At 44.3% G+C, this 12888-nt stretch overlaps 1 protein-coding gene across 1 annotated transcript in view; it reads right to left on the minus strand.

Moving 5' to 3' along the window:
- Nucleotides 1–12888, minus strand: part of B3GLCT (beta 3-glucosyltransferase) — a 587625-nt gene that overhangs the window by 254710 nt on the left and 320027 nt on the right. Inside the window, exon 6 of the mRNA XM_040426156.1 lies at nucleotides 1178–1289. Within this exon, the coding sequence (XP_040282090.1) occupies nucleotides 1178–1289 (112 nt within the window). The remainder of the gene's footprint in view (nucleotides 1–1177; nucleotides 1290–12888) is intronic.

A 12888-nucleotide genomic window follows, 5' to 3' on the forward strand; every position in this document is an offset into this window, starting at 1 on the left:
AGTATCTAAGGAAACTTCCCCTTGGGGAGTGTGCCTGAGCTTTAGATTACCTAGCTTGTTATCGACAAACAGGAGGCATTGCACAATTATCCCACATGACAAACACATTTTGAGGTTTCATGTGGATATAAAAAAAAAAATTCAATCTGGCTTCTATGCCCCTCCGACATTCCACAGATTGGAGCTAAGTGCTTGAAAAAAATGATCTTAGCGACACCTGTTACCTCCTCAATTTGCATAACATTTTGGCTTGTGCTGGTGTTTTAATGTTGAGGAGTGTAGTTTTTAATTACACCCCCTTGTTCTAAAGGACCTAATTTTTTTGTTTTTGGAAAGAGTCCACATGAACCTTACCAAGCTTTTCACATTTAACATTTCAGTCAATTCCAAACTTTCCTTTCAAAACTGTACTGATGGGCCAGACCAGCACCATTTTTTATTACTGATCGACACATTGAAGGGGTTGGTCACTTTATATGGTATTTCATTTCACAGATTTGTGACACGTATTAAAAGGTATACTCTTTTTAGCAGTTCAGTGCCATTGGCTTGTTCTGAGAAATAATGCCCTCTTTTAGTATAGCCTTCTCCACTATCTGCATGGTGCTATAGTCCTATACATTGATGCTGAGGGAGGAGCAAATAAGCAGATCAATCAGCTACTTTCAATAACACAGCGTGGCATGGAAAACTAGCACATGCACAGTACCGTGTTGTCCAATAGAGGCCATCAGTGGTTGGGTCTGGTCATGTGCTCCTCACCAGCAGCATGTTTAGGAATAAAGCACCATCTAGGCCAGGCATCCTCAAACTGCAGCCCTCCAGCTGTTGCAAAACTACAACTCCCAGCATGCCCGAACAGCCTACAGGTATCAGCCTACAGCAGGGAATTGTGGGAGTTGTAGTTTTACAACAGCTGGAAGGCCGCAGTTTGAGGATGCCTGATCTAGGCAGTGCAGAACACTATACTAACAAGGGAGAGCATTACTCAGAGCAAGACTTTGGCAATTGGCTGCTAAAAACTATTTATTATTAAGTACATACATTTTTAGCACAATGCCCTGTTCCATGACATCCTAATTGCCATCAGTGTAACTAACAAGTGGCTGAATAACTTTATCCCCATAAATTTTTTACCATTTCAGTTTTCATGATTATTTCAGTCAGGAAGACATACCTTAGACTTGTCATATCTCTGCAATGTTTCCAGTAGCTTTCTGAGGCTCACCGATGTGTCTTCTTCACAGAAAAATATCCAGGAAGAATTTCTGCCATAATTATCTGCAAAACTTTAAGATATCAACATTGTGAGTATGATGAGGATAAACACTAAAATTTGTTCAAATAGAAATCTGAACACAAAAAGGCGAGGTGATAATTGTACGATATGTAATGGACATCACTGCTTACTAGACACAGTGGCTACCAACATGTTGATCAAGTCTTGCATCCCTGACAATACACCCTTGTATACTCAGAATACTAAACAGAGAAGCATCCCATGTATCTCCAGCAAGTACAGTAGTAGATCTTTATTCAGTGTAAGAAAAATAACAAGAAAAAGTTAAATAATAAAAACTAGGCGGGCAGGAACAATTTGATAAGGTTTGGAACACAAAAATAACACATCCTAGATCTGAATTAATTAAATATTCTTCTGAAATACTTTGATCTTTACATAGTTGAATGTGCTGACAACAAAATCACACAAAAATAAAAAAATGGAAATCAAATTTTTCAACCCATGGAGGTCTGGATTTGGAGTCACACTCAAAATTAAAGTGGAAAAACACACTACAGGCTGATCCAACTTTGATGTAATGTCCTTAAAACAAGTCAAAATGAGGCTCAGTAGTGTGTGTGGCCTCCACGTGCCTGTATGACCTCCCTACAACGCCTGTGCATGCTCCTGATGAGGTGGCGGATGGTCTCCTGAGGGATCTCCTCCCAGACCTGGACCAGTCTGTGGTGCAACGTGACGTTGGTGGATAGAGCGAGACATGATGTCCCAGATGTGCTCAATTGGATTCAGGTCTGGGGAACGGGCGGGCCAGTCCATAGCATCAATGCCTTCGTCTTGCAGGAACTGCTGACACACTCCAGCCACATGAGGTCTAGCATTGTCTTGCATTAGGAGAAACCCAGGGCCAACCGCACCAGCATATGGTCTCACAAGGGGTCTGAGGATCTCATCTCGGTACCTAATGGCAGTCAGGCTACCTCTGGCGAGCACATGGAGGGCTGTGCGGCCCTCCAAAGAAATGCCACCCCACACCATTACTGACACAATGCCAAACCGGTCATGCTGGAGGATGTTGCAGGCAGCAGAATGTTCTCCACGGCGTCTCCAGACTCTGTCACGTCTGTCACATGTGCTCAGTGTGAACCTGCTTTCACCTGTGAAGAGCATAGGGCGCCAATGGCAAATTTGCCAATCTTGGTGTTCTCTGGAAAATGCCAAACGTCCTGCACGGTGTTGGGCTGTAAGCACAACCCCCACCTGTGGACGTCGGGCCCTCATATCACCCTCATGGAGTCTGTTTCTGACCGTTTGAGCAGACATATGCACATTTGTGGCCTGCTGGAGGTCATTTTGAAGGGCTCTGGCAGTGCTCCTCCTGTTCCTCCTTGCACAAAGGCGGAGGTAGCGGTCCTGCTGCTGGGTTGTTGCCCTCCTACGGCCTCCTCCACGTCTCCTGATGTACTGGCCTGTCTCCTGGTAGCGCCTCCATGCTCTGGACACTACGCTGACAGACACAGCAAACCTTCTTGCCACAGCTCGCATTGATGTGCCATCCTGGATAAGCTGCACTACCTGAGCCACTTGTGTGGGTTGTAGACTCCGTCTCATGCTACCACTAGAGTGAAAGCACCGCCAGCATTCAAAAGTGACCAAAACATCAGCCAGGAAGCATAGGAACTGAGAAGTGGTCTGGGTTAACCACCTGCAGAACCACTCCTTTATTGGGGGTGTCTTGCTAATTGCCTATAATTTCCACCTGTTGTCTATCCCATTTGCACAACAGCATGTGAAATTGATTGTCACTCAGTGTTGCTTCCTAAGTGGACAGTTTGATTTCACAGAAGTGTGATTGACTTGGAGTTACATTGTGTTGTTTAAGTGTTCCCTTTATTTTTTTGAGCAGTGTATTATGTCTTGTTACCCTCATAAGCACTAGTGGGGAGAATGCGTTATTGTTCTTTTGAACATATGATGATGCAGGAATTCCTTGGGGAATGTACATTAAAGGGGCCGTCCGAGATAATTTCAATAGCATAAAATAAAATAAAAATTCCATAAGCTCTCCTCTTTCTCCAGTGCCATGCTCTGTGGCACTGTGCTGGTCCTGCAGCCGCTGCTTGTTTACAAACTCCTGCGAGGACATGCCGCTGTAAGGCATGTGACTGCTGCAGCCAATCAGTGTCCTCAGTTCTCCATTTGTTCAGTGGACAGAGCTGGTTACCACGGCACTGACCCAATTAGCTTCAATGGGGCTAGCACTGCAGTTAATTCCATTTGCTACACAGTGGAAAAAGTTGTGTTTTGGCACCCAAAAATGTCTGAAACAGCTAATCAGCGGATGAGCGGGGCGTTGGAATCCTGAGGATAGGTCAATAAAGGGGTTATAGCATGATTAAAAAAATAAAAAAATCACAAGACATAGTAGATGACAATATCTTCTTTATGAACATTGGTTATCGTTAATCTGCCGGTGTAAAGGTGCCACCATTTAGCCAATAAATTAGCGAAATGCTCATTCATCAGGTAATATAAAAAATTTGGTGCAATCTCCGAAATCATTGTTTGCTGGCAGGAGATTGTGCTGTCTAAACACTCTCTGCTGCCGGAAAATAATAATTCTGTATGGGGATGAGAGATTGTATTAGTGATAACTCCTCTCCATACCCTGGAGGAGATCACTGCATGTAAATGTCTCCTCCACTGATTAGCAGGCGATTGCTGGGAAGAAACACTTTGTTTCCGACAATCTGCTGCTAATTTGTTCAGCGTAAAGGGGTCTTAAAAGGGGTATTTTGATTGGTACAAGTTATCCTCTATCCACTGGGGCTAACTTTACGATAGGTGGAGTCCCAGCGGTAGGACCCCCACTAATCACGAGAGCGCTGTCAGCTATATCCGGAACACCCATAGAAATGAATACTGCCGTCGCTCTGGTCATTTTAGGGGAGGCTACAAGGGGTAGGACCCCCACCAATCGTATTAACTGGAATAATCTTATTAACTGGAATAACCCTTTATAAAGTTATAACCAGCCCGGTACCGCACACGAGTTCAGAGATCTCCCCATTCACTCCTTGCTCAGATTCAAACTGAGCATGTTCGACTAGCTCAGTGTGGTGGACAAGAAATAAGGAAAAGAACAAACAGCAGGTGGCGCTATACAAATACATTTTATTAAATAGCACAGTGGATATACAACATTTTTAATTACAGCCCCTTTAATAGTAAAAATCATTTATAAAATTATAACATTTTTTATTCATGACATGAGGTAAGAGACTATTCGCCATTAAAGGGGTTTTCCCACTAAAAATATTACATTTTTCAAACAAGCACCAGGATCTGAATATTTTTATGTAATAAAAAAATTTGTATAACCACTGAGCTATTCAATAAACTGTATCTTCATAGCGCCACCTGCTGTTTGTTCTTTTCCTAATTTCTCCATCCACCTCAGGGAGGTGGTGGCACATGGTCAGTTAAAATCTTCAAGTGCCACCAGCCATATTTCCTGTTAGAAGTTGTGGCAATTACAGGGAAAGATCTACAGCAGAAAAAACACACGCTCCGAGCTGCAGCAGAAAGGACACCTGCTCTAAGCTGCAGCAGAAAGGACACGCCACCGAGCGGCCAGGGGAGATCTCTGTTCTGTGTCGGGTACAGGGTTGCTTCTAGCTTTGTAAGAGATTGTCATTTAGTATATGATTTCCTTTTCTTACATCAATCATAGGACAATCCCTTTAAGAAAAATAAATTAAAAAAGCCACTTTAAATAGTGTGGTAAATGCAACACCTCCATGATGGTACAATACATACACCACAACAAACGTGACCTTGGGCTTTGATCATTGTTTCCGTCCTAATTTATGCACATTATAAATCAATTATCCATCCAACAATGTGATATTTGGCCGTCAATCCAGGATCTTAGATAAGTGCAGAAGTCGCTTTCTATACCCCGTCTAAGCTGACATTTGGTCACCTGGTGTCTTGTGAGAAAGGCCACAGATTTCTAGATGGTTGATAGCTTTACAGCGTCAAAGCATCAAATTTAAAGAAGATTATAAATTGACACACAGACATCTTAGATTCCTCACTTTTCCATCATCCTCCCCCTCCTGGTGCCCCAACATTGTAATCCTGCTGCTATCTCTATTACTGTACCCACTGTCCTCCCCAATGCCCACAAACGCTATACTGCAGAAATAATAGTGCTAAACAGATAACCCCCCCAAAAAAAAACGCAGACTGTCCTAAACAGTAATAGAGCCCCCTACCGTACCTCCAATACCAACCTCATTAGAAGTAGAGCCCTCCATACTATGCCAAATAATAATGCCCCCACAATACACCCATATAGGGCATTAAGGCCCCCTATAGTGCCCCATTTATATAATACTCCCCCCAGCAGAGGTCGCGCTACATTTTTTCTGGAAGAGTAAAAATACTCCTCTTACCATTTTTGAGGGGGTCGGCACCACTGAGGTCACTGTTGCGCTGAGAGGTCGGCACCACTGAGGTCACTGTTGCGCTGAGGGGTCGGTACCGCTGAGGTCACTGTTGCGCTGAGGGGTCGGTACCGCTGAGGTCACTGTTGCGCTGAGGGGTCGGTACCACTGAGGTCACTGTTGCGCTGAGGGGTCAGCACGACTGAGGTCACTGTTGCGCTGAGGGGTCAGCACCACTGAGGTCACAGTTGCGCTGAGGGGTCGGTACCGCTGAGGTCACTGTTGCAGTGATTTTATGAGGTTTAAAGGGTTTGTCCTAAGATCGATATTTATCACCTGTCGTTAAAGAGGACCCCTCACCTCTCCGGATTTGTCTGTTTTGAAAACTACTTGCACCCCCCATGTAATAACAATCCTGGAGCATCTATTCTTATGACTTTATGTTGCACCATTCCTCTTATTTCTGTTATTAGTTATGAATGACTTGCTAACAGTTTGCAGTAAAGGTCCAGATGGGGGTTGCACAGCACAGCCTGATATTATTCAATCAGTGCTGTCAACTGGTAACCCCCTGCTGGACCTTTATTGCAGACTACTAGCAATTTGCTCATAAGTTCTAGTAGGAATAATAGAGTAATGGTACAATATAGAGTCACAAGAATTGATTCCCCAGAATTGTTATTGCATGGGAAATGCAAGTTGTTACTAAAACAGACATGTCCCCTTCAAGTACATGATCGCTGGGTCAAGTATGGATAGGTAAATAGTGTTGATCTTGGGACAATCCCTTAAATTGTTGCTGCTGTTTCTGTGTCACTGGGGTTTGCCATCCATCACGTGGCCATTGCTGCCCACCAAAGTTACGTCCTTGTAGATGAGCTCTCAGGTGGGTATGTCGTGCCACCAGGGCTGTTGGTAGACTCTGAAGAGACCTGAGGCACTGGCAGAGCAGGACACATGCACAATAGATGGTGGTGCCTGCTGGTGCCAAGGGCACAAGCGAAAGACCCGGGCACATACCTCTGATGCCAGGTGCTCGCACCGCCACAGTCACTTGTTGTGGATCTGGATGACGTCATCACGCAGTGATAAGCACTGATCTAGGGTGCAGCAACCTTTGGCACTCCAGTGCTGCTGTGAAACTACAACTCCCAGCATGCACACTTGCTCAGCTGTTCTTGTAACTCCCAAAGAAGTGAAAGAAGGATACTGGGAGTTGTAGATTCAGAACAGCCGGAGGTTGCTGATCCCTGATCTAGAGGCTGTCGTTTTGTGTTGTGCTTGATCTTGCTATAAAGGTGAGTTTGTCTTCCATGACCCATTTCCCTATCTCATGCCACAAAATTGCCACCACCGCTGTGGTTATTGGATTATACAAGTCTTACAGAGAAGACTTAATGCGCTTGGCAGAGGGACTGTATGTCCTGGAGGCTGTAAATGGCCACATACAGTCCTTGTAGCACCATGTGCCGCCATGCGGCGCCGCATTACAGAAGAAATCCTTATAGCACACAATATGTCTAGTTCAGCATCTGATGGAACATGCTGCAATGAATTATCCTTGATGGATTCATAGGAAAGCTGACAGGTGACAGAGGTCTACGGGTGACAGGTCTGTCCATTATGGAGGTTGTATTGAGGTCTCCTGTTGGCGTGTCCAGCGCTGGGACCCCCGCTGACTTCTATAAGCAGGAGTCTGAAGCGCTCAGCCACTTTTCCCTCACTGCGCGGTAGTGAAGACGGTCGCCTAGACCTTCTATTGGGGCCGTCTTCAGTACCGCACTCAGCAGGGAGGAGAGACGGCGCTCGGCTGAGAGCTTCAGACTCATCATTATAGAGAAAAACAAGACGCTCAGATCCAGAACCTCCACTATATTTCACAGCAAGGCCACTTGCCCCGCTAGTGAGGATCGCGTGCCTCCTTCCTCACTTCAGAGCGGTGTGCCATAAGCTTCGGCAGCCCGCTCAAACTGACCAATAACAAAGCTCCTCACTGTAAGGAGCCTTGTTATTGGTTGTTTCAGGCAGCAGCAGCATCGCTCACTGCGCTGCCCGTGCGGTTCACAGTGCTCACGGCACTGATGAATGGCAGGAAAAAGTCTAAAGGCGTATCGGTACATCTTCGACTTTTTCCAGGGAGTGAAATGGCCTGAACAGGCGTTATTGCGACCTCTGCCCCCCAGTATAATGCCCACATTAATGATGCTACCCCTCACTGTACTATAATGCTCCCATATATAATGCTCTCCAATAGCAGTGCCATAGATATATTTAAAAAAATATATAATAATCTGTGTCTGTCTGTTATACAGGCCACAGGTTTCCTCCTTTCTTCAGCTCAGAGTTGCTGCTTCCTGGAGCAGGCATCACGATGACATCACTTCACGCCACCCCCGTAACCCGGTGCAGGAGGTCGATCAGGTGGTCACGTGCCTACGTCATCGTGCTGCCCGTGACCAGGTGCAGAAGGTCGCAATGATGTTATTGTGACCATCTGCATCATTCTACTGCCTCACAGGCTTCAGGCCTAAGGGGCTGAACAGCAGGGATGGGAGCCAAAGGCTCCTGTGCCCCGCAGCAAACTGCCAGAAGTGGACATGTTTACATCGCCATTTCTTAATACCGTGGTATATGAAACATACCGGCATACTGGCCAAAACTAGAGACAACAGAAGAAATGGCACTGGATTTAACGGGTGAGTAATGGTTGTTTTTCACGTTACAACTTGTTAGTTTATTTTTTGCAAACTCCTGGATAACCCTTTTAAGTCTTCAGTAATATTTTTAAACAACACAGTTCAAATCAGCCTTACACAAGTAGCTTCAGGGTCATTATCCCACTGTAATACAATGTTCTTTTCCTATAATGAGAACATTAAATGTTTAACTTTTTTCCTCCAGGAACATAATCATCAAAAATTGCAGCGGCTTTAGCTCTGTAACTGAGACTACTTCCTCCCCACAAGGAACAACCGTGATATTGGTACAAAATTCTTGAAAATATTTTAGACAAGGGATATCCATGTTCAGTAAAATATAACATGTAAATAAAAAAATTGCCAAAATTGACAAAATTCAAACATGAGATGTGACTGACATAACTTGCCGTGCGATTTATGTACACAATGGAAATGGCAAGGTGGGACAACCCGTTTAAAAGGGTTATCTGGGAAATGATAAAGATGACCTATAGATAGGTCATTATTATTACATCGGTGGGGGTCCAAGTTGTGCCACCCCTGCCGATCAGCTGTGTGAGGAACCCGCTACACTCACCAGAGCTCTGGTGAGCACCTTCCAGGTCATTCCCCCAGTTCCATCACTCACATCCCCATCTTTTGAAGCCTACATCCCCAGCATCCTTCACCGACTGTTCCCGTGAGTAGTAGTTGTATACTGAGCCTCTGGCTCACCCACCCAGTTCATTGATCACTTTGCTGCCTGGCTTCCCCATTCCCTGTCTTCTGAACTACCAACTCTCACTTTGGGTGACTTTAAGATCAGCAGAATCTTCCCATCTGCCTCCCAACTTCTATATCTTACCTCCTCTCTTGGCCTTTCAGAACGTTGGTAATACACTTGAGTCTTGACCTGGTCTTCTTTTGGTTCTTCTCTCCATCACTGTTGAACTCCATCAACCTTCTCTCCATCACTGTTGAAATTGGAGAAGGTAGTGCCTTCAGGCAATACACCCTCTGTGAAGACACTTTGTAGGCGCGACTGAACGACCAGATGAATAATGATGTGAACTTCTGTTTATTCAATCGAGGATGACAATGTGTTTCGGAGCATGAAGAGCTCCTTTTTCAAGTCTTAGATGCCGATCGCCAGATGTAAGGGAGGCCGGAATTGCTTCCAGTGATGCTGGGCCTCGATTGAATAAACAGAAGTTCACATCCTTACTCATCTGGTTGTTCAGTCGCGCCGACAAAGTGTCTTCACGGAGGGTGTATTGCCTGAGGGCACCACCCTCTCCAATTTCATTATCCACCTCCCAGGAGATGTCAACCCGTTCTAGTGAGGATCGAACGACACTGGCAGCACCGACCGCTTACCAACACCTGTGTACACTAGGGTTGTGCCTGCGGTTGCACAACCACCTAAGGTGAGCCTAATCATCTTAAACCGTCTTTTTTCTACCATACATACTACCCTATGAGTGTCTATCGTCTCCTTGTTGCCCGATTTGCAATCAATCAATGTTGGAAATCATTATCCATTCCCAGCACACTCCTACTAATCACATCATGAGAAATCTACATGAAATTGACACTAAGAAATGAACGGACACTCTACAGTCATCATTGTCCCCAATCTCTTCCCTCTCCTATCCTGATGTGGCTGCAAACTACAATCACACACAAGAAAGCAATCCTGGCTCACACATCAAACTTTCTTTCTTCAGCTATTCTCCAGGACTGCTGAACTCCTATGGAGAAAACCTCATACAGCAGTAGGTTCCCTCCATTACCGTATATACTACCTATAACTCTGCCATCCACCGTGCCAAACAAACCTATTTCACCCCTCTCATTTCTTCACCATCCAATAATGAGGGCGATGGGGGCCCTCATTATTCGTTTTAATAGTTGACTTGTTGCTAGGTAATTTAGGATTTTATTTGTACATGAACGCTCTTATTGTAAAGAGCTGCAGAATATTTTGGTGCTATATAAATAAAGATGATTATTATTATTATTATTATTATTATTAGAGAAGAGACAAATTCAAAATCTACAATAAAAGGGCCCATGTGCCGGCACTTACGTGTATTGAGGACTGCAAATTGCAGTCCCCAATGCACGGGCACCGTGAATGGGTCTGTGAGCTGGTCGCATCACAAAAAAATAGAATATGTTCCTTCCAGATTAAGGACCCATTCGAGTGAATTGGTCCGTGTGACAAACTGCCATTTGCCACTGGGCATTGTAGAAAACTTATGGCTAGCCTCCTGCCCTATGACTATGGCCCCGGGACATATTACCCTTCAAGAACAGTGTAACAGAACTATGCATGTCTGGACTGTTAATAGGACCGAACGCGGTTGGAATTTGTGACAGACCCATCCGTATGGATTAAACAAAATGGCACCCAGATAGCTAATTTTATTGTATTTGTGAACTCTGAGGGCATATCATTAGGGGAATGCCGCTCAGACTTGAGCTATCTGGGAATAGGTTAAATGTCTGTTTGCTGGGAGGGTGTGACATTGTGTGTTTGGGTGGGGATTCCTGTCCTGTTGTTCCCACATGTGTATTGGTGATTTCCCTTTGTCCTGAGAGATAATTGAATTGCTCTTCGGGTGTCTCCAGGGCAGAGAGGAGGAAACCATGATGCATTGTGGGGATGTGTTGTGTCTGTATATCCTGAGTGCTACGTATCTGTCCTGTGTCACAGTCCTCCTTCTGGTCCCCTAGGGGCGTGTACAGCAGATGAGGACCTGCATAAATACGGGCGGGTAGCCCTCAATAAAGTGTTCATGTTTTTCTAACCCTTCAAAACGTAGCCTTGTCTCGTTATTGGAGGGAATTGCTGTATCACGCTGGGGATTGCTATGCTCTGCATATTCCCTGGAGCTTTAATTCTCTTTCTTCTTGTCCCTGATACCCTCTCCTGGAGGAGAGATCTTTCCCACACGGTCCTGAATGCTGGAGGTTCATTCAGGGTGGAAGGAAGACGGTGCGGCTCCAGTTAAGCTACGGCGGTTGTGGAGTCTGCGGTGGTTGTGGTGTCCAGTGCGGTGCTTGTGGTCCTCGGCGCAAGCTAGGAAGCGTCCATTAACGGAAGGGGATTCGTTACAGTACGCATCCGTGATGCTGTGCAGAAACGGCCAGTGCCTTTATATTACAAACGTGCTGTTTGTGGGCCGCAATAAGGGCCCGGCCGGCACACTTTCATGAGCCCAGAAAGTGAAATTTTCAGGAAGGTTTTTTCAATTTAAAGGTGAATGTTAGGGCATTAGGCAGCATAAATCTCAGTTTCTTAGATGCAAGTATGGTTTAGGTGGCAAGGGAAGACTGCTTTGAAATTTTCGATTTAAAAGGGATACTTCAGTTTCAGCAAATATATATATATATATATTTTTTTTTTTGCAAAAGGAAAAGCTACTTGATGGCTCATTACAAGACTCTGAGGCTGGGTTTACCTTGCACTGTATTTGCTGTGTTTTGAAAACCAGGGAAAAAACACAAATGGAAAACCACATGTAGAAATTCATTTTTTTTTGAAGTGCATACTTTTTCTGAAACCACAGATGCTTTTGTGTCTTTGATCAAGGACATCTATCATTGATCAAAGACACAAAATGGATGCGCGCTTCTAAAAAAAAAAATGTGTTTCTCCATTACATTTTTTCAGATTTGTTTTTCAGATGTAGTTGTCTCCTCCGAATTTCAAAATGCAAGAAAAATGAACTATGTGACCATGCAGAGCTCTGTATCCAATGGAAGTAAACAATGAACTTCCCTACTGAATGACTGCAAGCAGAGATCTTGGAAACTATAAAGAACTGGTACAGAGTATAGGGGAAAATTGCATATTTTTTTATTGTAACTAAAACATATATTTCCTCTTTTTTAAATGTAGTCATTAGACTTGAGACAATTAAGCATCGGATCACAGATCCGAATTCGATTTTTTCAGACAGCCTTAAAATATGTCGGCTCCTTGTAGCCAAACTTTGTCTCACAGAAGTCGGCGAATGACTACGACATTCCTATCGGTGTATTCAAAAACAATGTAAAATAGGAATCCGAAGTTGGCTTCGGTACTGGCAGGTTCCTCGGCACTAAAGCCGATTTCGGATTCCTGTTTTTAAATAGGCAGATAGCTATACCGAAGTCATTCACTGAAGTCTTGCTACATGGGGCCAATACATATTAATGCTGTACGGAAACAGCATCAAAACCAAAGTTTTTGAACGAATCGACTTCGGATCTATGATCTGACGCTCGATTCGCTCAAGCCTAGTAGTTATAATCGATCATAATCTAGTCTTGTTTCAAAAACTGCACAATGTGCTTCATTTATGTGTATTTGCTGTAATTCTGAAGAATTGCTCAGGGGCATTTTATACTTGGTTACTTCTTTTATTAATAGAAAACCGCAGAAGCTTTTAGTGTTTCGGGAATCTAGGCCACATAAATTGGATGTCATGGATGTCTCCCATAGCTGACACTGTATTATTGCTACACAGTG

The sequence above is a fragment of the Bufo bufo genome, chromosome 3 (genome assembly GCF_905171765.1).
Source record: "Bufo bufo chromosome 3, aBufBuf1.1, whole genome shotgun sequence".
Lineage (NCBI taxonomy): Eukaryota > Metazoa > Chordata > Amphibia > Anura > Bufonidae > Bufo > Bufo bufo.